Genomic DNA, 26,540 nt, shown 5'->3' with positions numbered 1-26,540 from the left:
TTTGGATCATAGTGTTTTCGTCGTCATTTGTCTCTAGGTATTTTTTGATTTCCTCTGTGACCTCTTGGTTATTTAGTAATGTATTGTTTAGCCTCCATGTTTGTGTTTTTTCCCTGTAATTGATATCTAATCTCACAGCGCTGTGATCAGAAAAGATGCTTGATATGATTTCAATTTTCTTAAATTTACTGAGGCTTGATTTGTGACCCAAGATGTGATCAATCCTGTAGAATGATCCGTGCGCACTTGAGAAGAAAGTGTAATCTGCTGTGTTTGGATGGCATGCCCTATAAATATCAATTAAATCTATCTGGTCTATTGTGTCATTTAAAGCTTGTGTTTCCTTATTAATTTTCTGTTTGGATGATCTGTCCATTGGTGTAAGTGAGGTGTTAAAGTCCCCCACTATTATTGTGTTAATGTCGATTTCCTCTTTTATAGCTGTTAGCAGTTGCCTTATGTATTGAGGTGCTCCTATGTTGGGTGCATATATAGTTATAATTGCTATATCTTCTTCTTGGATTGATCCCTCGATCATTACGTAGTGTCCTTCCGTGTCTCTTGTACATTCTCTAATTTAAAGTCTATTTTATCTGATATGAGTATTGCTACTCCAGCTTTCTTTTGATTTCCATTTGCATGGAATATCTTTTTCTATTCCCTCACTTTCAGTCTGGATGTGTCCCTAGGTCTGAAGTGGGTCTCTTGTAGACAGCACATATATGGGTCTTATTTTTGTATCCATTCAGTGAGCCTGTGTCTTTTGGTTGGAGCATTTAATCCATACACATTTAAGGTAGTTACGATATGTATGTTCCTATTACTATTTTCTTAATTGTTTTGGGTTTGTTTCTATAGGTTCTTTTCTTCACTTGTGTTTCCCACCCAGAGAAGTTCCTTTAGCATTTGTTGTAGAGCTGGTATGGTGGTGCTGAATTCTCTTAGCTTTTGCTTGTCTGTAAGGCTTTTGATTTCTCCATTGAATCTGAATGAGATCCTTGCCGGGTAGAGTAATCTTGGTTGTGCGTTCTTCCATTTCATCACTTTAAATATGTCATGCCACCCCCTTCTGGCTTGTAGAGTTTCTGCTGAGAAATCAGCTGTTAACCTTATGGGAGTTGCCTTGTATGTCATTTGTCGTTTCTCCCTTGCTGCTTTCAATAATTTTTCTTTGTCTTTAATTTTTGCTCTCTGAGCTTCCTGGACTTAGGTGGCTATTTCCTTTCCCATGTTAGGGAAGTTTTCGACTATAATCTCTTCAAATATTTTCTCGGGTCCTTTCTCTCTCTCTTCTCCTTCTGGGACCCCTGTAATGTGAATGGTGTTGCATTTAATGTTGTCCCAGACATCTCTTAGGCTGTCTTCATTTCTTTTCATTCTTTTTTCTTTACTCTGTTCCACAGCAGTGAATTCCATCATTCTGTCTTCCAGGTCACTTATCCGTTCTTCTGCCTCAGTTATTCTGCTATTGATTCCTTCTAGTGTATTTTTCATTTCAGTTATTGTATTGGTCATCTCTGTTTGTTTGTTCTTTAATTCTTCCAGGTCTTTGTTAAACATTTCTTGCATCTTCTCGATCGTTGCCTCCATTCTTTTTCCGAGGTCCTGGATCATCTTCAGTACCATTATTGTGAATTCTTTTTCTGGAAGGTTGCCTATCTCCACTTCATTTAGTTGTTTTTCTGGGGTTTTATCTTGCTCCTTCATCTGGTACATAGTCCTCTGCCTTTTCATCTTGTTTGTCTTTCTGTGGATGTGGTTTTTGTTCCACAGGCTGCAGGATTGTAGTTCTTCTTGCTTCTGCTGTCTGCCCTCTGGTGGATGAGGCTATCTAAGAGGCTTGTACAAGTTTCCTGATGGGAGGGACTTGCCCACCAGAGCAAAAGAGCTGGCTTTTGCTCTGGTGGGCAGAGCTCAGTAAAACTTTAATCTGCTTGTCTGCTGATGGGTGGGGCTGGGTTCCCTCCCTGTTGGTTGTTTGGCCTGAGGCAACCCTACACTGCAGCCTACCTGGGCTCTTTGGTGGGGCTAATGGCGGACTCTGGGAGGGCTCACACCCAGGAGTACTTCCCAGAACTTCTGCTGCCAGTGTCCTTGTCCTCACGGTGAGCCACAGCCACCCCCTGCCTCTGTAGGAGACCCTCCAACACTAGCAGGTAGGTCTGGTTCAGTCTCCTATGGGGTCACTGCTCCTTCCCCTGGGTCCTGATGCACACACTACTTTGTGTGTGGAGTCTCTGTTTCCCCCAGTCCTGTCGAGGTCCTGTAATCAAATCCCGCCAGCCTTCAAAGTCTGATTCTCCAGGAATTCCTCCTCCTGTTGCCAGACCCCTAGGTTGGGAAGCCTGATGGGGGGCTCAGAACCTTCACTCCAATGGGTGGACTTCCATGGTATAAGTGTCCTCCAGTTTGTGAGTCACCCACCCAGCAGTTATGGGATTTGATTTTATTGTGATTGCGCCCCTCCTACCGTCTCATTGTGGCTTCTCCTTTGTCTGTGGATGTGGGGTATCTTTTTTGGTGAGTTCCAGTGTCTTCCTGTCGATGACTGTTCAGCAGTTAGTTGTGATTCCGGTGCTCTCGCAAGAGGGAGTGAGAGCACGTCCTTCTACTCCACCATCTTGAACCTATCTCCTATTATTCTTCTTAATTATTCATAGTCAGGGCCCCTATAGCAGGGGCCTCAAAAGCAATACTTTATTGCTTTCGAAAGAAACATGCAACTTCCAAAATGTATATTTCTAACTAGGGTACAATATGATTTAAAGCAAATAGTTTTTAAGTTTACTAAAAAACAGGTGAGGGATTATGTATATATAAAAATATATACTTTTACATCTATCCTCACTTCCTTCAAGTCTTCACATAAGTGTCATCATCTCAGGGAGGCCCCCAATGGCTACCCTGTCTGCAACTGCAACTCACCTGACACCTCCCTTTTCCTGCACTATCTGTCTCCTCAGCACTTACCACTATCCAACATACTGTGCTTTATCTATTTCTTTCATCTGTTTTCTGTGTCTCCTTAGTAGAATGTAAACTCCAAGAAGGCAATGATAAGTGTAAAGAATAGTGTCTGGCTCATGAAAGGCTCTCAATAAATATTTACTGTATAAATGCATTAAGATTTCTTCCAGCCACATAACTGAGTCAGTCTATAGCACCATCTGGTTTATTCTAACAGTATATTAATATCCTAGGTTATTGTTTCTTTTCATTTTTCTAAAATGTTATTTCTGTAACTTGCTTTTTATCTCCAAATGCAACAGTATAGTCTATAGGGCAGAATAAATAGCTATGTGGCAAATTTCCAACTTAACTATCAGAAGAGAAAGCTGATTAAAATCTATGGTGAAAATATAGTTTAAATTAAAAATAAAATTATATGAAAAGAAATAGATATTGAGAACTTAAATATTTTTCTATTCTCTACATCCACAATTAAAATGTGGAGAAGAGATATCTAGGTATTTTCAAAGATATTTATAACCAAAGAAGAGATCAAACAACCACCCAACTACACAAAACTGCTCTTATTGAGAGAAGACAAAACAGACAAAGTGAATCTAAATTAGTGAGACAGCAGTGTTCTAAAGTAACTCAAATTAGACCAATAGAATGCCACTATGTACACTTTCTTTAGGATCATGTTTTAGTAAAGATTAAGACTGGGCCAATCAGTTGTTTCAAAGGGATTCTTTGAAAAAATGTGTTTGTTCTCTTAAGTAGAACAAATATTCTTCCTGAAAATCTCATACTTCATATACTTTTATCAGCCCTTTCATCTGTCACAGAATTTATCATCAACTTCATTCTCAGAATGTTTCAAGGCAGCAAAGTGAAGTGGTTAAAAGCAACACTTTTTCTTCAAGTGGTTGAAAGCAGTGGCTTTCAAGGAACTCAGAGCTGAGTCAGAGTCCCAACACTCACTTACTAGCTATAAACCTTGGGTGACTCACCTAACCCCTTTGAGCTTCTGTTTCCTCACATATAAAGCTGTGATGTTAACAGTACCTAGGCTTCATAATGTTATGAGGATTAGTTAAAGATATATGAGAAATGCCTAGCACAGTGCCTAGTGTATGATAAGCCATGAAATGATAGTTATTATAGTCAAAAGGCAGCTATACTTAGCATGCTCAATGCCTTAAGTTCAGAAGAAGTACAAATTAATAAGATTTATACTAAAAATGTTCACTTACCTGGCATAATTGAAAGTAATTTAGTTTTTCCTGCAACTCTTGTTCTCATTCGAATAGCTTTATCTCTGCATGGAACAGTCTCTGCTAAAATGCCATTTGGCCAAAAGGCATCTCTATTTAAGAAGATTAAATAAATTTTGTAAACATTTTCATTTTCTAATGATACAAGTTGGTAAAATTATTCCAATTTTCTACAGAAAACACAAATGTAAACAGAAAAAGGAAACACTTCTGAAATTTTATATAGGTGTGATATTCAACAAACAGTAACTACGTACAGGGTTCAATTTTAGGTGTAAAAGGATATATACAAGAAAAAATAACAGAAGCATGCCCTGGAATAACTTAAAACTAAGCCAATATAAAACAAATTCTGCACCCACACCTTAGAGCTGTATTGATTACCATGTTTCTTTCACATATTTAATCCATTCTCCTTTACTTTCACAGTGTGCTTGATTCCTGTTCCCTAGTTCTCAGGCCAAAGGAAGGAATTGAGCACAGTAACTAAGCTTCCATCTGGGAATTTGGTCTGAGAGAGAGAGACTGCGCAGAGCAGTCCTTCTTAACTCTGACTGCACATTAGAAAACACCTGGGAGCTTTAAAAGAGCTTAAGGACCAGGGCCTCCACCAGATTAATTAAATCAGACTGTTTGCAGATGGGACCTAAGCATTAGTACTTTTTAAAGCTCTCCAAGTGATTCCAGTGTGCAGGCAAGGTTGAGAATCAGTGTTCCAGAAGAACAATATTTACCCACCCTGAAACAGAATGAAGGTGCCAGGGCAGGTGGTACAGCTTTTAGAAACAGTACGGTATAGTGAGGAGAAACTTAGCTTCAGATTAGAGAGACCTGTTTCCCCACTGTCCAGCACATGAGGCTTTGGGCAAGCTGCTTAACTTCTCAAATCCTCAATTTCCTTGTAACAAAACGGAGACAAAAGTCCCTATCTCGTAAAATAGGATAAAATCAGAAAGTGTACATAAAGTAGTTGGACAGTGCCAAGTAAACAGTGTTCGATACTGACAGTTCCCTTCTTTCTGTTACTTCAAAGTATGTGATGCCATGAATGTTTATGCCTTGCTTATCTCTCACTTTTAGAAAAGACGTTTATTTCTCTGCCATGGCATGCTTTCCTTGAAGGGACTGAACCTTACCCCTCAGTCCCTGGTAAGAGGGCTAGACACAGAGAAGGGGCTCAGAATATTTTTGTAGAATGAACATATGAATTGGAGTATCACTACTCTTAATTTGAACCTTTTCAGAGGTTCAAATAGTTAATAAAAATTTAGACCGTGGACACACATATTTCTAAAATTCTTCATTTAAAATCAAGGTTAGTGGGGACTTTCCTGGTGGTGCAGTGGTTAAGAATCCGCCTGCCAATGCAGGGGATATGGGTTCGATCCCTGGTCTGGGAAGATCCCACATGCTACGGAGCAACTAAGCCCATGTGCCGCAACTACTGAGCCCACGTGCCGCAACTACTGAGCCCACGTGCTGCAACTACTGAGCCCACGTGCCACAACTACTGAGCCCATGTGCTGCAACTACTGAAGCCCGCCCACCTAGAGGCCATGCTCCGTAACAAGAGAAGCCACTGCAATGAGAAGCCCACGCACCACAACGAAGAGTAGTCCCTGTTCGCAGCAACTAGAGAAAGCCAGCATGCAGCAATGAAGACCCCAGGTAGCCAGCCAGCCAATCAATCAATCCATCAATCAATCAAATCAAGGTTAGCAAATACAACTGAGAAAAATTAATCCTGGAAACTAGGTAACCTGATTATATGACCATGCCATGTCTACATTAATATTTCCATTATTTTAAAGCCACATTACCATGATCAAATGTAGCCTAACATCTTAAAGATTTTTCATTTACACTTTTTTCTATTCTGGTTTTAAAAAAACAAAGATGAATAGGTCCATGGGACAAATGTTTATAATTCTTGCAAGTCTTTTTGCTCAACAGTGATGACTAAAACCAACTGTAAGGCCAGGAAGAGAAGGAATGCAATGAAAGTTAGTGATAACAATGCTCAACTCTGTACTATCTGAAAGAAGTGACTGTGTCTTAAGACATACCTGAAACGTTTCACTAAGTCGGCTACTTGCTCAGGTGAGGTCATCCAGTCAACATGGTCAACTATTTTTCTGAAAGCAAAGAAATTCAAATGAGTAAGGTCAAGATTTTAGAAGGTGAATAAAATAAAGAAACATTACTTCCATGGAGTAAGCAACTTAATTTGTATGAAGATTATCTCTGAGAGCAACAGTCTGCTTTAATGATCTTCAAAGAACCAGAGAAGGAAATTCCCCTACAAAAGGTTGAGCAATCTACTTCCAGAAGTAAAACTTCAAAAGCTAAGTAAGATCAGCTCTAAGTAGTTTAAGAAAAAAAAGTGGTACCTATTAATAGTATCACCATATGTGGCTCTAATAAGCTGCTGAAGTAGGTTTTTGATATTCCTTCGCAACCACTGATTTCTCTCTTTTAAGTCGAATACTTCATCCATGAGAAGCAGCATTACCCTAAGTGGAATATTGTCATCCACCTGACAAAATATGGGAAGAAATAAGGATACGTTTATTTGAGATACCTATCTACTATGAATGGCTAATTTTGCTGCTTTTACCAAATGACTGTTACTATTTACAGGTTGGAGAACAAGTTATACTATGGCCTTTGTAACCAACATTTCATTATAATTTAGAAAAAATATTTTTAACAGCCATTTTGACAGAGTACAGAATTTTACAACTCTACAATGATGAGTAAATTCCAAGGCTGTAGTGAAAAAAACTTCTCAAACTGGATCCATGATGGTCTTAGGAAAAGATGATTTGGAATCTTGCAGTAGAGTCTGTATTAGTTTATAAGGCAAAGGCTAGCCCCTTTGCCTATTCTCTGGGGCATCTTTTTCAAATGAACAAAATATTCTCAACATTTCTCTTTATTTAATAGAACAAAATACAATCTACACAGAGCAATCTGTTTTGCTCAGTTACTGGGTTGTATGTATATAGGTATTTTCATGAAAAAGAAGCTGAAATAAAATCCAGCTAACATTACAAAAGGCAACTAGATTACTAGAATTTTCCTTTTATTTTTAAGAAGTAAAAATTTGTACACTTTCATCATGGGAATATTCAATTAATGATATAAAAAGTAAAGAAAGACAACTAGAATACTTTGATGACCAAATATATCAATATATATAAAACAAAAAATAGGTGCAGGTTTAGAACTGCAACAAAACTCCATAATTGCCAGTAATTTTGTAATTCTTTCATCACTAAGCCAGTCTTTCCAATTATTTCCTCATCAATATTATAATTTAAATACTTAAACTTTTTCATGAGAAAACAGCATGAGTCATACATTTTTCACTGTGTTGTAAACGTTTTCTTAGCGTACCTTCTCTTTCACATATTTTTCAATAGCTTAACCACTTTGGAGGCAAAAATCACTACGGCTCTATTCTCTGATCAAGTATAGTCATGAATCTGATGCCACATGACAATTCTAATAAACAGTTAAATTGTAAAAACCCTTAACAAAAGGTATAATGTTATGGATATTATACAACAGTACAATGCATAATAAACATTCTAAAATATTCTTGAAAAAACAAAAATATTATCTTTAAGTCAGTTTATTATAAAGAAATTCAATGAGAAACTGAAGAGAGATAATTATAACTTTAAAATAACTCTGCCTAATAGAATAGAATATAAAGTCCAGACCCAAATATATAAAATAAAAAGATTTGTGACAAGGGAGAAACATACACTGGGAAAAGAGGGCCTTCTCAGTAAATGGTGCTTAGGTCAATTGGACCCCTACCTCATTCCACACACAACAATCGATCCTAGATGAATGGCAAATCTAAGTTTTCGCACGGTAAACAAAAACAAGTTTTAAAGAAAATCATAGGAGACATCTTTGTGACCTTGCAGTAGGCACAGATTATACACAGAGCATAAAAGCACACAAAGTAGAAGATATTCACAATACACAAATACTTATATCTGACAAAGAAACAATATTCAGATTATACAACACACTCTTACTAATCAAAGACAAAGACAGCCAAGCCAACAGAAAAAAAATGGGGGAAAGAGCTAGACATGTAAGACAGGACACCCAAATGGCCAATAAACTTATGAAAAGAGGTTCAACATTTTAACAGCCATCAGAGAAATGGAAATCCGCATGAGATACAACAAAGAGAATGGCTAAAATTAAAAAGGCATAACATATTGAGTTTTGGCAGGCTGTGAACCACTGAAATTCTCATGCATTGCTGATGGTAGTGAAAGCGGCACACACACTTCGGAAAACTATTTGACAGTATCTATTAAAATTGAATTTTTGCATAACCTCTGACCAAGCAATTCCATTCCTGGGTACAGAAAGAAATATGTACTTATTTATTTAATCAAAAGACAAGTACCATAATGTTCATAGGAGTACAGTTCGTAATACAGCAAATAAATTGTACTATATTTACAAAATGTAACTGTACTATAATTGTACTATAAGGCCACAAAAATGAAGAAACCACAACCACACGAAACAAACATGGAAGATTATCACAATGTTGAGCAAAAAATGTCAGACTTAAAGGAGTACATACCTCACAGTTTCATTTATATAAAGTATAAATGCAGGGTAGAAGTCAGGATAGTGATTATCCTTGGCAGGGGAGAGGATAGTGACAGGAAGAGAGCATTAGGGGCTTTCTGGGGTACTGGCAATGTTCTGTTTCTTGTTTATAGTGTTGATTACATGGATATGTTCAGTTTATAAGAATTCATCAAACAATGTTTACAATATATGTACATTAATGACAGATATACATATTATACTTTATTAAAAAGTTAAAAAGATCTGCCAAGTATGATGTGAATTTCAACTGAATGCTACCAAAATAAAATTAACTCACAGTATCATCAAGTTGAGCTGAAACTCGACAGTGTTCAGGATCTGAATCAGTCTTCGGAATTAAAGGAGGAACCTAATATTTAAAAAAACAAAAAACAAAGTAAACACACTAAAGCAGAAAATGAAAGAACACAATACAATAAACCAAAATGAGTATCAAATATAATGAACAGCATTTGATTTGATTTTGGGGACAATATATAAACAAAATTTATATAGCATTAACAAAGTATTAACAATCTACAATTAGAAACCCAATATAAAAGGGTAATTATTTCATTACCAACAGATTTTCTTTCCTTTAAAAAAGGATTCATTTTGAGTTGGATGGAGATATTACTCAAACTCCCATACTTTTTAGAATTTAAAGCTAAGTAAGATTAAATGATTTAAAGACCAAAAATTAGTAGCACAGTCGGGGAATAGAACTCCAATCTTTTTTCTTTTACCATAAAGAGCCTGACAGTATGCTAATAGGCTTAAAGGAACTAATTAACTGACTGTTATATAATGTAAGTTATGGGGGAAAAGAAAAGAAAGACCAGTGCTAGTTGATAACCATTTCTCAGCACAGGAAGGACCATCAAGATCACCTATTATAACCCCTTCACATTACTGGTGAGGAAAAAGAAGCCTGGAAAAGTTCAGTGACTTTTGTACGAAGTTGTATGGGTAGCTATCAGCAGAAGCGGCACAAGACAACCCTCACTTCAGTGTTAGTGTACTTGCCCATGATTAGAAATTCAGATGAAACATCAGAAAAGGTATGAGAATCAATAGAAAAGTATGATTTACACACACTATATTTTAGGAGTTGCCTCTTAGAATAAAGAAATTCTATCAGTGTTTATATATATGTCCTCTTCATTGAAACATTCTAATAGTTACATGATTTCTTTAATAGTCTTGATTGTAACCTTAAACAACTAGGTCAAAATTATTAAAAAAATGTAAATTAGAAAGCAAAAAACTACTTGGTCAACTACCTATTCTGCTAGCGTAATGAAAAAGCTTCCCAGGAAACTCTTCTATGCCTCTCACAGGTATATACACAGTAAGATATGGCTGCAGAGATTGATGATGTTGAAAGACTTTTCCTCTCTTTGATCTCGTGAATCTTGATCGTGTGACTCAGGAGAAATTAGACTTTATGTTTGCTGATGAATACCAGTAAAACTAATTTACACAACAGCACATACCTGTTTTGTTATAAATTTTAATGACATTATAAACATGGCTAAATGGAATAAAACAGTACAAAGAATGTTAACTACACTAATTTTAAATATGTGCTTTACATGGATTTTAAAATTCTACTGTAGCAGAGACTGAGGAGTGACTGGATTTTACAGTATCCATTTTTGATAAGAATTTATTCTCTTTAGTTTTTTAATTCTTTATGAGACTATGTGTTTATAGGGCTTTGGACTTATAAAGGAAAATAAGGTAAATCTAAGCAGGAGCTCAGTAAATCTTAGTTGACCTAAAAATAGTTTCCTTTAGGCATTACTGAAAACATCTTACCTTGAAAAATGATTGCCTTATGTCTTGACCTAATCTTTCTGACATTTTGCCCATGTTGTCTGACATTTTAGTCATTCCCTCTGCCAAGCTATCAGGAAGGGATTTAACTGCATTTGAAACATTCCTCATAGAATTTCGAAGCGGATTTACAAAAGTGTCCATCTAAAGGGGAAAAGATATTATATCATGACTTCACTGTATCAGATTTGTTATTCAACTGAGAAGCATGAGAAAATACAGAGTGCAACACATGAAAGATGTAATAATTTTCCAGTCTATAATATCTCATTGCATTTTAAAAGGATAAACTGTTGTCTTCAGTGTGTCTTTAAAATGTATTTTCAGACACAAATATATGAATAAAATTTGAGTGATACGGTTATTGGTAGAAAATGAATATAAAACTTGGGTTGCCTTCTTATTAAGAAAAACTCTGAAAACATGAGAATTTTTCCAAAATAGAAATTGATGCAAGTATAAACAGCTACAACATACTTCTGCCACAAATTCAAGGCAACTATGACATAGATATTCTGAGGTGATATTAAAAAGCAAACAAGCAGATAAAATAAACAGCTCAAATAACTAACAAGTAAGATTTATTTTTTAAAAAAATAATTTTAAGGATATGTCACATGCTCAATTAGAATATATGGAAGGAATCTGGAATCTATTAGGAAGAAGAAAAGAAGCTGCAAATCAGACATGTAAGCCATACTTTATTAAGGGAGAATAGAAAAACCATAAAGAAAATATGATAAGAGATATAAAAAGAAATGATCTCAGAGGGATAGGAAGCTTTAAAATTGACATTCTGAGAGGAGCTTCAAGATGGCGGAAGAGTAAGACGTGGAGATCACCTTCCTCTCCACAAATACATCAGAAATACATCTACATGTGGAACAGCTCCTACAGAACACCTACTGAACGCTGGCAGAAGATCTCAGACGTCCCAAAAGGCAAGAAACTCCCCACGTACTTGGGTAGGGCAAAAGAAAAAAGAAAAGACAGAGACAAAAGAATAGGTATGGGACCCACACCAGTGGGAGGGAGCTGTGAAGGAGGAAAGGTTTCCACACACTAGGAAGCCCCTTCGCGGGCGGAGACGGCGGGTGGCAGAGGGGGGAAGCTTCGGAGCCACGGAGGAGAGCGCAGCCACAGGGGTGCGGAGGGCAAAGCGAAGAGATTCCCGCACAGAAGATCGGTGCCAACCAGCACTCACCAGCCCGAGAGGCTTGTCTGCTCACCCGCCGGGACGGGCTGGGGCTGGGAGCTGAGGCTTGGGCTTCGGTCGGATCGCAGGGAGAGGACTGGGGTTGTCCGCGTGAACACAGCCTGAAGGGGTTAGTGCGCCACAGCTAGCTGGGAGGGAGTCCGGGAAAAGGTCTGGACCTGCCGAAGAGGCAAGAGACGTTTTCTTGCCTCTTTGTTTCCTGGTGCGCGAGGAGAAGGGATTAAGAGCGCCACTTAAAGGAGCTCCAGAGATGGGCGTGAGCCGTGGCTATCAGCGCGGACCCCAGAGACGGGCATGAGACGCTAAGGCTGCGGCTGCAGCCACCAAGAAGCCTGTGTGCAAGCACAGGTCACTATCCACACCACCGCTCCCGGGAGCCTGTGCAGCTAGCCACTGCCAGGCTCCCGTGATCCAGGGACAACTTCCCCGGGAGAACACACGGCGCACCTCAGGCTGGTACAACGTCATCCCAGCCTCTGCCGCCGCAGGCTCGCCCCGCATTCTGTACCCCTCCCTCCCCCCGGGCCTGAGTGAGCCAGAGTACCCTAATCAGCCGCTCCTTTAACCCATCCTGTCTGAGTGAAGAACAGATGCCCTCAGGCGACCTACACGCAGAGGTGGGTCCAAATCCAAAGCTGAACCCCGGGAGCTGTAGGAACAAAGAAGAGAAAGGGAAATCTCTCCCAGCAGCCTCAGGAGCAGCATGATGTACCCTGCATCTGAGGAATACCTGAAGAGACAACAAATCATCCCAAATTGACAAGGTGGACTTCGGGAGCAAAGATATATATATATATTTTTTTTTTTCCCCCTTTTTCTCTTTTTGTGAGTGTGTATGTGTATGCTTCTGTGTATGATTTTCTCTGTATAGCTTTGCTTTTACCATTAGTCCTAGGGTTCTGTCCATCCGTTTTTTGTTTTGTTTTTTAACTTTAAAAAATTTTTTTCTTAATACTTATTTTTTATTTTAATAACTTTATTTTATCTTCTTTCTTTCTTTCTTTCTTTCTTTTTTTTCTCCCTTTTATTCTCAGCCGTGTGGATGAAAGGCTCTTGGTTGTCCAGCCAGGCGTCAGGGATGGGCCTCTGAGGTGGGAGAGCCAACTTCAGGACACTGGTCCACAAGAGACCTCCGAGCTCCACGTAATATCAAACAGCGAAAAACTCCCAGAGATCTCCATCTTAACACCAAGACGCAGCTTCACTCAATGAACAGCAAGCTACGGTGCTGGAAACCCTATGCCAAACAACTAGCAAGACAGGAACACAACCCCATCCATTAGCAGAGAGGCTGCCTAAAATCATAATAAGGCCACAGACAGCCCAAAATACACCACCAGACGTGGACCTGCACACCAGAAAGACAAGATCCAGCCTCATCCACCAGAACACAGGCACTAGTCCCCTCCACCAGGAAGCCTGCACAACCCACTGAACCAACTTTAGCCACTGGGGACAGACACCAAAAACAACGGGAACTACGAACCTTCAGCCTGCGAAAAGGAGACCCCAAACACAGTAAGTTAAGCAAAATGAGAAGACAGAAAAACACACAGCAGATGAAGGAGCAAGGCAAAAACCCACCAGACTTAACAAATGAAGAGGAAATAGGCAGTCTACCTGAAAAAGAATTCAGAATAATGATAGTAAAGATGATCCAAAATCTTGGAAATAGAATAGAGGAAATACAAGAAACGTTTAACAAGGACCTAGAAGAACTAAACAGCAAAGAAACAATGATGAACAACACAATAAGTGAAATTAAAAATTCTCTAGAAGGGATCAATAGCAGAATAACTGAGGCAGAAGAACGGATAAGTGACCTGGAAGATAAAATGGTGGAAATAACTACTGCAGAGCAGACTAAAGAACAAAGAATGAAAAGAACTGAGGACAGTCTCAGAGACCTCTGGGACAACATTAAACGCACCAACATTCGAATTATAGGGGTCCCAGAAGAAGAAGAGAAAAAGAAAGGGACTGAGAAAATATTTGACGAGATTATAGTTGAAAACTTCCCTAATATGGGAAAGGAAATAGTTAATCAAGACCAGGAAGCACAGAGAGTCCCATACAGGATAAATCCAAGGAGAAACACACCAAGACACATATTAATCAAACTATCAAAAATTAAATAGAAAGAAAAAATATTAAAAGCAGCAAGGGAAAAACAACAAATAACACACAAGGGAATCCCCATAAGGTTAACAGCTGATCTTTCAGCAGAAACTCTGCAAACAAGAAGGGAGTGGCAGGACATATTTAAAGTGATGAAGGAGAAAAACCTACAACCAAGATTACTCTACCCAGCAAGGATCTCATTCAGATTTGATGGAGAAATTAAAATCTTTACAGACAAGCAAAAGCTAAGAGAATTCAGCACCACCAAACCAGCTTTACAACAAATGCTAAAGGAACTTCTCTAGGCAGGAAACACAAGAGAAGGAAAAGACCTACAATAACAAACCCAAAACAATTAAGAAAATGGGAATAGGAACATACATATCGATAATTACCTTAAATGTAAATGGATTAAGTGGTCCAACCAAAACACATAGACTGGCTGAATGGATACAAAAACAAGACCCGTATATATGCTGTCTACAAGAGACCCACTTCAGACCTAGGGACACATACAGACTGAAAGTGAGGGGATGGAAAAAGATATTCCATGCAAATGGAAATCAAAGGAAAGCTGGAGTAGCAATTCTCATATCAGACAAAATAGACTTTAAAATAAAGACTATTACAAGAGACAAAGAAGGACACTACATAATGATCAAGGGATCGATCCAAGAAGAAGATATAACAATTGTAAATATTTATGCACTCAACACAGGAGCACCTCAATACATAAGGCAAATACTAACAGCCATAAAAGGGGAAATCGGCAGTAACACAATCATAGTAGGGGACTTTAACACCCCACTTTCACCAATGGACAGATCATCCAAAATGAAAATAAATAAGGAAACACAAGCTTTAAATGATACATTAAAAAAGATGGACTTAATTGATATTTATAGGACATTCCACCCAAAAACAACAGAATACACATTTTCTCAAGTGCTCAGGGAACATCTCCAGGATAGATCATATCTTGGGTCACAAATCAAGCCTTGGTAAATTTAAGAAAATTGAAATCGTATCAAGTATCATTTCCAACCACAACGCTATGAGACTAGATATCAGTTACGGAAAAAAATACAAACACATGGAGGCTAAACAATACACTACTTAATAACGAAGAGATCACTGAAGAAATCAAAGAGGAAATCAAAAAATACCTAGAAACAAATGACAACAAAAACACGACGACCCAAAACCTTTGGGATGCAGCATAAGCAGTTCTAAGAGGGAAGTTTATACCAATACAATCCTACCATAAGAAACAAGAAACATCTCAAATAAACAACCTAACCTTACACCTAAAGCAGTTAGAGAAAGAAGAACAAAAAAACCCCAAAGTTAGCAGAAGGAAAGAAATCATAAAGATCAGATCAGAAATAAATCAAAAAGAAATGAAGGAAACGATAGCAAAGATCAATAAAACTAAAAGCTAGTTCTTTGAGAAGATAAACAAAATTGATAAGCCATTAGCCAGACTCATCAAGAAAAAGAGGGAGAAGACTCAAATCAATAGAATTAGAAATGAAAAAGGAGAAGTAACCACTGACACTGCAGAAATACAAAGGATCATGAGAGATTACTACAAGCAACTCTATGCCAATAAAATGGACAACCTGGAAGAAATGGACAAATTCTTGAAATGCACAACCTGCCGAGACTGAACCAGGAAGAAATAGAAAATATGAACAGACCAAACACAAGCACTGAAATTGAAACTGTGATTAAAAATCTTCCAACAAACAAAACCCCAGTACCAGATGGCTTCACAGGCGAATTCTATCAAACATTTAGAGAAGAGCTAACACCTATCCTTCTCAAAGTCTTCCAAAATATAGCAGAGGGAGGAACACTCCCAAACTCATTCTACGAGGCCACCATCACCCTGATACCAAAACCAGACAAAGATGTCACAAAGAAAGAAAACTACAGATCAATATCACTGATGAACATAGAAGCAAAACTCCTCAACAAAATACTAGCAAACAGAATCCAATAGCACATTAAAAGGATCATACACCATGATCAAGTGGGGTTTATCCCAGGAACGCAAGGATTCTTCAATATACGCAAATCAATCAATGTGATACACCATATTAACAAACTGAAGCAGAAAACGATATGATCATCTCAATCGATGCAGAGAAAGCTTTTGACAAAATTCAACACCCATTTATGATAAAAACCCTGCAAAAAGTAGGCATAGAGGGAACTTTCCTCAACATAATAAAGGCCATATATGACAAACCCACAGCCAACATCGTTCTAAATGGTGCAAAACTGAAACCATTTCCTCTAAGATCAGGAAAAAGACAAGGTTGCCCACTCTCACCACTATTACTCAACATAGTTTTGGAAGTTTTAGCCACAGCAAACAGAGAAGAAAAAGAAATAAAAGGAATCCAAATCGGAAAAGAAGAAGTAAAGCTGTCACTGTTTGCAGACGACATGATACTGTACACAGAGAATCCTAAAGATGCTACCAGAAAACTACTAGAGCCAATCAATGAATTTGGTAAAGTAGCAGGATACAAAATTAATGCACAGAAATCTCTTGCATTCCTATACACTAATGATGAAAAATCTGAAAGTGAAATTAAGAAAACACTCCCATTTACCACTGCAACAAAAAGAATACCTAGGAATGAACCTACCTAAGGAGACAAAAGACCTGTATGCAGAAAATTATAAGACACTGATGAAAGAAATTAAAGATGATACAAATAGATGGAGAGATATACCATGTTCTTGGATTGGAAGAATCAACATTGTGAAAATGACTCTACTACCCAAAGCAATCTACAGATTCAACGCAATCCCTATCAAACTGCCACTGGCATTTTTCACAGAACTAGAACAAAAAATTTCACAATTTGTATGGAAATGCAAAAGACCCCGAATAGCCATAGCAATCTTGAGAATGAAAAACAGAGCTGGGGGAATCAGGCTCCTGGACTTCAGACTATAGTACAAAAGTACAGTAATCAACACAGTACGGTACTGGCACAAAAAACAGAAATATAGAGCAATGGAACAGGATAGAAAGCCCAGAGATAAACCCACACACATATGGTCACCTTATCTTTGATAAAGGAGGCAAGAATAAACAGTGGAAAAAAGACAGCCTCTTCAATAAGTGCTGCTGGGGAAACTGGACAGGTACATGTAAAAGTATGAAATTAGAACACTCCCTAAACCATACACAAAAATAAACTCAAAATGGATTAAAGACCTAAATGTAAGGCCAGACGCTATCAAACTCTTAGAGGAAAACATAGGCAGAACACTCTATGACATAAATCACAGCAAGATCCTTTTTGACCCACCTCCTAGAGAAATGGAAATAAAAACAAAAATAAACAAATGGGACCTAATGAAACTTAAAAGCTTTTGCACAGCAAAGGAAACCATACAGAAGACAAAAAGACAATCCTCAGAATGGGAGAAAATACTTACAAATGAAGCAACTGACAAAGGATTAATCTCCAAAATTTACAAGCAGCTCATGCAGCTCAATATCAAAAAAAAACAAACAACCCAATCCAAAAATGGGCAGAAGACCTAAATAGACATTTCTCCAAAGAAGATATACAGATTGCCAACAAGCACATGAAAGGATGCTCAACATCATTAATCATTAAAGAAATGCAAATCACAACTACAATGAGATATCATCTCACACTGGTCAGAATGGCCATCATCAAAAAATCTACAAACAATAAATGCTGGAGAGGGTGTGGAGAAAAGGGAACCCTCTTGCACTGTTGGTGGGAATGTAAATTGATACAGCCACTATGGAGAACAGGATGGAGGTTCCTTAAAAAACTAAAAATAGAACTACCATACGACCCAGCAATCCCACTACTGGGCATATACCCTGAGAAAACCGTAATTCAAAAAGAGTCATGTACCAAAATGTTCATTGCAGCTCTATTTACAATAGCCAGGACATGGAAGCAACCTAAGTGTCCATCAACAGATGAATGGATAAAGAAGATGTGGCACATATATACAATGGAATATTACTCAGCCTTAAAAAGAAACGAAACTGAGTTATTTGTAGTGAGGTGGATGGACCTAGAGTCTGTCATACAGAGTGAAGTAAGTCAGAAAGAGAAAAACAAATACCGTATGCTAACACATATATATGGAATATAAGAAAAAAAAAAGCCAAGTTCATGAAGAACCTAGGGGCAAGATGGGAATAAAAACACAGACCTACTAGAGAATGGACTTGAAGATGTGGGGATGGGGAAGGGTAAGCTGTGACAAAGTGAGAGAGTGGCATGGACATATATATACTACCAAACGTAAAATAGATAGCTAGTGGGAAGCAGCCGCATAGCACAGGGAGATCAGCTCGGTGCTCTGTGACCACCTAGAGGGGTGGGATAGGGAGGGTGGGAGGTAGGGAGACGCAAGAGGGAAGATATATGGGAACATATGTATATGTATAACTGATTCACTCTGTTATAAAGCAGAAACTAACACACCATTATAAAGCAGTTATACTCCAATAAAGGTGTTAAAAAAATAATAAAATAAAATAAAATTGACCTTCTGACTGTACAAATGTCAGATAATTTCAATTAAGAGAGCCATCTAAAGAAACCAAAGTAGATGCATATGGATCTCTCTGAGATTTTTAACAGACTAAAACAAACAAAACAAATGAAAGAAAGAGAGAAAAAGGAAGGGAGGGAGGAGAGAAAAGAAAAAGGGGACACAAAAACCAAAGTCAAACAAAACTGTAAGACTATTTTCCAGAAAGTATTGAATCTCATAAAAACTACCACAGAAATGAGTTATGTTCTATGCAAAAAGAAAAAAAACAAAAGCAATAAGAGCAAAAAAATGGAACCCCACTGCTTAAGGAACACAATGTTAACAGATGATACCAAGAAGATGAAATTCTTTAATATGCTTTCATGGTTTCCAACAAGAAAAACTAGAGAAGGTGAAATAGGTACTGCAATAAACAATAACAACGAAGAGTGTATTTCAAGATAACTGTAAAAGTTTTAGTAATTCCATGGGTTAAGCAGAGCCAACAGTCTTATAGATATGCTTGCTGGAATATACAACGTTTAAGAGGGACACTGTCACAGTACAACAAATTTAAAGTAGAACCAAAGGACAGAAATGAAGAAGGGCGTGAAAATCACTACCACTGGTGAAGAGAGATACAGAGATTAAAAAGGGTAAAGAAGATGAAGTTAACTCTCTTGTGTGTGCACACACTTGTGTGTAAAATTATATACATATATTTGGGTGCAAAATGATATATATGTGTGTGTGTAATTCTAATTCTATATACAGTAGTTCTCAGTTAACCATAACAGTGTGTTCAAATCAATCAGGACATTATTTCCAACACTGACATTACTGCCAAGTGTTTTTTTTAACTGTAGTAACTCTAAGTCATAAGAACACAAGTAGATTTCTTAAAAGAGGTAAACATGAGAATACCACACTTAAAATGTACAACTTGAGGGAAAACTGCCACCATTCTACCAAGTTTTAATGTTCACAGATGAGGTAGAATTTCAGAAGCATGAATTTCACTTTAATCATAACCTACATTAAAAATTGTTTGAACACTGTCAAAAATATTTTAGAATTTTATATATCTTACACTTAGCAGTAGAAACATAGGTTCAACTAACATAACCTTAAGTTGGTTAAATGAATACAACCTCAAATGCTATCTAGGCATAGGGCTAACTACCACGGATACTCTTTCAAAATAAGAGAACTTAAATCTGTATCATGAATTAGGTAACTGAAAATAGTTGCCTGTGCACCAGCCCCAGACCTACAGAATCCATTTCTTTTTCTTTCCTTTTCTTTCCTCCATGTTTTTTTTTCCTCCAATTTCTGAGGGCAAAGCTTAATCATCTGTGTTGAGGGTGGGGAGTGGGGGAACCAAGGGGCGTGGAGAAACCTCCACAGGTGATTATGACGCTCAACCCTGAAGCAGCAGAATTTAGAAGCATAAAAGCAGCCCATCACAATATGATAATGTTTCCAGAATCAGAATTCGTCTTAAAACAGATGTTTAAAGCAAAAAAAAAAAAAAAAAAGAAAGAAAGTTGCAAATTACCAGGCAGAAGAGTAAATTATGGATTGCCAGCAAAAGTGTACACTTAGCCTGACATACATAGATGTTGTCTATTCATTCAATTATCACCTCAGTTGAGTTATCTGTATTGGTAAAAACACGAACAAAGGAATTTTAACTTAAATTTATGTCCCTATCTACAGCTTAAAACTGCCATCACACCATGATACAAAACTGGATAGAAAGATAGTGTGTACATGGAGGAAGACTGCTTGTCAATTACTTCTTCTAGGAATTGGCCCATAAATTTTGCAAAGCTAGACAAATTAACACAAAGTTAATGTGTTATGAAGTATTATTTCTCAACCTGAGTAGTAGGTGATTTTCTCTAACAGCTATTTAGTTTCCAGTGAAATATAATTAAGGAAAATATTAAACTACAATTTAGCCAAAAAGGAAATGTAGCTGAAAACTCCTAATTCTTGATATGCATGAAAATTATTCTGACAATCTAAAAGAGGTCAATATGAACTTGGTAATTACCAATATGATTTATGAAAAATGTATGTTACTGTGGATTTCCAGAAATGATTGAGAAGGATTTTTAGACTCTAATTTTTAGACTCTAATGTGTATATATGTATGTATGTTGTGTGTGTATATATATATACACACACACACACATACACATTGGGTTGGCCAAAAAGTTCCTTCAGTTTCTAAGTAAAAATAAAAGCCGTATTTTTCATTTTCACCAAGAACTTTATTGAACAACGTATTCACCCTTTTGTTCCACTACCTTCTGCCATTTTTCAGGCAACTTCATAATTCCATCCTCCCAAAACTTTTTATCTTTTTGAGCAAAGAACTGTTCCAGGTGCCTTTTACAGTCTTCCAAGGAATCGAAATTTTTTCCATTAAGAGAATTTTGTAAAGATCTAAATAAATGGAAATCTGAAGGGGCTGATGAATCAGAACTTCCCAGCCAAGCCGTAACAGTTTTTGCCTGGTCATCAAAGAAACATGCGGCCTTGCGTTATCCTCATGGAAGATTATGCATTTTCTGTTGACTAATTCTGGACGCTTTTTGTCAAATGCTGCTTTCAGGTGGTCTAACTGGGAGCAGTACTTGTTAGAATTAATCGTTTGGTTTTCTGGAAGGAGCTCCTAATAAGAGGACTCCTTTCCAATCCCTCCATATACACAACATCACCTTCTTTGGATGAAAACCGGCCTTTAGTTGGTTGGTGGTGGTTCATTTCGCTTGCCCCACCATCTCTTCTGTTCCACATTATTGTACAGTATCCACTTTTCATTGCCCGTCACAATTTGTTTTAAAAACGGAACGTTTTTGTTGCATTCAAGTAGAGAATCGCAAGCGGAAATATGGTCAAGAGGGTTTCTTTCTCTTAACTTATGTGGAACCCAAACATCAAAGCAATTAACATAACCAAGCTGGTGCAAATGATTTTCAGTGCTTGATTTGGATATTTTGAGTGTGCTGGGTATCTCCCACATGGTATGACGTCGATTGCTCTCAATTAATGTCTCGATTTGACAGCTATCAACTTCAATTGCTCTAACCGACCGTGGAGCATCATCCAGCGAGAAATCTCCAGAACGTAACTTCGCAAACCACTTTTGACCCATTCAGTCAGTCACAGCACTTTCTCCATACACTGCACAAATCTTTATTTGCGTTTCAGTTGCGTTTTTACCTTTCTTGAAATAATAAAGCATAATATGCGAAAAGTATTGCTTTTTTTCTTCCATCTTCAATATTATAATGGCTACACAAAAATTTACCAATTTTGATAAGTTTTTTTTTTTAATGCACGCTGATATGACAGTTGTCACAATACAATCTAACAAAATTGTTTTGAACGAAGTTAAAGACAACTAAGCACTACTAGAGCCATCTTATGGAAAAAACAAACGAACTTTTTGGCCTACCCATTACATATATACATGCACAACTGTTGGTTGGTAAAAAAGACACTGTCTACATTTAATATAATGCTTCTTTTATCTCAAAAAGCTCTTATCAATTTATTAGTTTATCTTAAAATTGATGCAACCTTAAGAGAGAAAATAAGGTAAACATAAAAAAGATGGAATACTAAAATGCATCTCTACTGACAATAAAGCCATTTAGAGTTGGAATTTAAACTCAATCACGAAATACAAAGATAAGGCCACCATATTTTTTCCTACCATTATAAGGTACATAACCTGGAATTTCTTATTAAAATAAAACATTCCACTTAGAAATGTTAGCATTCACTTGGATGTTAAACCGTAGTATCCTTGAGTATGCTTATAGTTGTTAATCTTACTTACTTTGTACCAATTCCTTAATCTTTTTTAAGCAAGTTCGCCTTTTTAGAAGGAACGAGTGGTGGGGAAGTCTTTTACTTTTAATTTTCATTTTGAAATAATTTTAGACTTTTAAAAACTTGCAAAAATAATACACAGAATTCCTACTTCCAGCTTCCCCAACTGCTGCTACAGCTCCTGCTACTATTGTTACTACTTCTAAGAGCAAACATTTATTCAGACAGGCACTGTAATAAACAGATTATCTCATTTGATTCATACATGCTCTAAACTGAGGATTAACACCTTCAATCTTTAGAAAATTAAAGGCCCAGAAGGTTAAGTAACATTTTGCAGGACACAGCTAATAAGTGGCAGAACAGGAATTTGAACCAAAGGCTGCCTGATTCCAATGTTTGTGTTCTCACCCAGTGAGCTATCTTGCCCAATTTGAGCAGTAAATCATTTATTGCCTTAAGCTAGCATCTTAATAGGTCTTGTGTCCCCAGAATTTTAAACGATAAATATTTCACTCAAAAGGCACAAATACTTTCAGGAACATATCCTATTTAACATTTTTCTTATCCTTACTCCAAATAAAAGACATTTCCTCCCAATAAGAAGTAGCTCCTTCTCAAGCTAACGAAAGCTTGTGACCTGTCTTAGGCCAACTTTCCTTACTATATCATTTCAAAAGCTTTTTTTTTCTTGCAAGCTTTTGCTGGATTTTAATCAATATGTAAAGACAGGAGTTTATATTTATTAGATATACTTATCAATAGTAGGCTTAATAAAGCATAGAAGATAAACATGCCAAGGAGCATTTAATAAAGTTCTCTAGTTTTAAAACATACACACATATACAAATTTATCTTCTTTTATTAAAAACAAAGTATGAAAACAGACCTATAAAGAAAACCAATGCAATGGTCTGCTTACCTTGCGAGCAAAATCCCCTTTCCCTTTACTGTAGGCTTTGTTCTCAAGGAAATCATACACATAGTGAGCCAAAGCTGGGGATGCTTTCATCATTTCAGGAGTTAACAGTAACTAACAGGAAAAGAAAAGAGGTATCTTATATTGATAGGGTACTGGAAATTAACTATTATTTATAATTTCATCTGCTAGAAAGTTAAGAATGTATAGTAAAAATGTTATTTTTTTAAAAAAAATTTAACACATTTTTCTATCCTCCTATCTACCTGCCTATCTATCTATTTTGGCTGTGCCACGCGGCATGTGGGATCTTAGTTCCTTGACTAGGAATCGAACCCATACCCCCTGCAGTTGAATCATGGAGTCGTAACCACTAGACCGCCAGGGAATTCCCCCAAATGTTATTTTCTATTCCATTTTCAGGTTTTATAACTTATACTAAGAAGATCCACATCAGTAAACTGTTATGTTATTCCCATTCTAATTTTACAGTTAACATTAATAGAAAGTACATAAAATAATTCAAAGTTGTTTAAGTATTATAAAGAAGGCCCAAAACAAAATATTGCTTTTACACTGTTAATGATACAGTCTAACATTCTAGCTTAATCTCTTCAATGAAAAATGTTTTGACACATTAAGATCATTACCTAAGAAGTAGACAGTATAGCCACAATTAAAATACACATTTATGGCCCCAGATTTGGAAAAAAGGTGTTTATTTTCTAAATTTTATAAATAACTGATACAGATTTTAATGCAACTGAAGTTAATACATTTTAAAAAATCAAAATGTTTGACAAGAGTCATATAAATGATTTCAGATATTTAGCCTTAAGCCAGAAGACAAAGGTGAGTAATAGCAGATGTATATGTTTTTCCTACCCTTTCAGTAAATTATAATGCCATGGAATTACAATTATGGTTATAAACAAACCCAATTAAACCTGTAAATGTTTAAGAGAGAGAGAGAAACCTTCCAAACAAAATATCAAGTACAGTATTAGCTAAGTTTCACTAAATATAATACTAAGACATGGTCGGCAAACTTTTCCTGTAAAGGTTCATATAATTATTATTTTAGGTTTTGTGATGCATGGAGTCTGCTGCAACTACTCAACTCTGCTGTAGTAGTGTAAAAGCAGTCATAGACAGCACTAAACTAAATGGGTGGCTGTGTTCTAATAATAAAATAAACTCTTAATAAAACAGGTGGCAGGCTGGATATGGTCTGCTGGCTGGAATTTGCTGACCCCTGTTCTAAAGAGAGAAGTGGGGAGCTAATAGATGAGAAAACTTTATAAATCATTCATTAGTATAAAAAACCATAAAGTGATACTATTAAAATCTGGCATTTGGGTACCCAGGTCTAAAACAAAGTTATTTCTGATAGTCCCAACGGCTTAGGCAGTACGTAACCTATGAGACACGTTTTATTATTCCATTATTCCAGAAGAGAAATCTACATGCTTAGCGTGCTACACTTCAGAAAAGTCCCTTGGATCTATTCCTCTCTTGAATTATCCTGTAATTTTAGAAGCCTCAGACTCATTCTGGAGCATGGCAGGCAGCTATTCACTTTATCTGAGAATAAAAATCTATACAGAGGACTATATTTAATACCATGTAATAAGCCATATGGAAAAGAAAAAAAAATCTACTAGCTTTGGATACATCATGAAGAGCAACTATTTACTGAACTGGGAACATTTAACTGTCTACCGTAAAATACCTAGACTTCCTAGACTTTACAGTAGTGTAGAATGGATGTGTGCCTGCCAGTGTGTGTGTATATTCATCCAAACCTGAAGAAGCAAAATTCCTAGCACTGAGTGTCCAGAAAACTTCTAAGTTAATAAACAGAGAAATAATATTTATAAATTACTGAGCAGATTGCATGTCATATCTCAGCACCTCAAAAGTGGCTGCTATCCCACTATTATAGTACATTCACTAATAAAGAAATCAGCTATATTTGTATGTTATATTGAAATGAAAATCTACGAGTAATAATAAACATGAACTTACCTGCAAATATGCATTTAGATCCTTCTTTCTCTTTTCTAAAAAATCTCTATCCATATTATTAAAAGTCTTTTTACCGGGAAGCTTTAATATGCTTGACAGATTTTCAAACTAGAAAACAAAATACATTCAGTAATCTCAGTTTTTTTACAAAAACAGAAAAATATTTTCCAAGTGACAATTTCTCTACATATCAAAAGCATCTAGAACAGATTCTGTAATATATTAAGCCAAAATCAGAAAATATAAAATATCGTCCAAATATGTCCAAACCACAGTTCGAATGTTATTATAAAGAAGTTATTTTCTAAGAATGACAAACATGGATAACTGATGAAGATATCCACATGGAGTTTCATTTTATACTCTCTCTGATTTTAAGACTGTTCAAAATTTTCATAACAAAAGGTTTTAAAAAATATTTTGCTATTCAATTGGCTAAAAAGAACTTATGATACAGTACTGAATACTCTATTATTATTTGTAAATTATGTGTCTTTAATATTATTAAAATTAATAATAAACGTAGAAAAAAAATTTTGCTTAACAACCCTTTAACTTGTGAATTAAGTATTAGCCAATACATTTTTAATAATCAAAGTTATGAGTTTCTGGCTTGTTAAAAAAAACTCAAAGAAATATTTTACATTGATGACTTCAAATCAGTTAATCACTGTAATAGCTAATTATTACAGGAAGAAAAAGCAAATTTCAAAATATAGATTACAGCTATATCATAACTCTCTATATACAACTAGTACAACACATACTTCTTCTCCTACATGAAACTACATGAAAAATAAACTCATAGATAATTAAGAAAAAAACAAATTAAAAGCTATCAAGTATATATCTTATCTTTGTAAAGCCACAAACAAAAAGTAAGTGTACATACTTGAAATCTAGCATTTACAGACTCCACCTTCAAAAGTCCAGATATGTAGGAATCTACTGTGCCTTGATGAAGCACAGATTTTAACCATACTAGCTGCTAACAAAGTGGAAGAGCAAAGTCACTGAGCGAAGGATTGTGCTTGGCCAGCAATACCTAGTATCTAAAACTTCAATGAGCAGCCTCATTGCTTTTCCTTTGTGATACACATCCAGAAGTGCAACAAACTTTCTAAAACCATTCTTTGTTTAGAAACAACAATGCTTCTGTAAA

The 26,540-nt window shown here is 36.5% G+C and overlaps 1 protein-coding gene across 5 annotated transcripts in view; it reads right to left on the bottom strand.

Moving 5' to 3' along the window:
- Positions 1-26,540, bottom strand: part of SNX13 (sorting nexin 13) — a 141,650-nt gene that overhangs the window by 5,177 nt on the left and 109,933 nt on the right. For 3 of the 5 annotated variants that reach the window (XM_061198523.1, XM_061198521.1, XM_061198525.1), the window contains 7 exons: positions 25,379-25,486; positions 23,354-23,464; positions 10,677-10,838; positions 9,154-9,225; positions 6,614-6,759; positions 6,290-6,358; positions 4,203-4,315 (listed from right to left, as the gene is read on the bottom strand). In XM_061198523.1, the coding sequence (XP_061054506.1) occupies positions 4,203-4,315; positions 6,290-6,358; positions 6,614-6,759; positions 9,154-9,225; positions 10,677-10,838; positions 23,354-23,464; positions 25,379-25,486 (781 nt within the window). Of the gene's footprint in view, positions 1-4,202; positions 4,316-6,289; positions 6,359-6,613; positions 6,760-9,153; positions 9,226-10,676; positions 10,839-11,988; positions 12,069-23,353; positions 23,465-25,378; positions 25,487-26,540 lie in introns of those variants that run through there. The other 2 variants (XM_061198522.1, XM_061198524.1) reach the window with 2 other exon arrangements.

The sequence above is a fragment of the Eubalaena glacialis genome, chromosome 8, assembly GCF_028564815.1.
Source record: "Eubalaena glacialis isolate mEubGla1 chromosome 8, mEubGla1.1.hap2.+ XY, whole genome shotgun sequence".
Classification (NCBI taxonomy): Eukaryota; Metazoa; Chordata; class Mammalia; order Artiodactyla; family Balaenidae; genus Eubalaena; species Eubalaena glacialis.
Note: the sequence above shows the minus strand (reverse complement) of the source record. Positions and strands in the feature narration are given on the sequence as shown.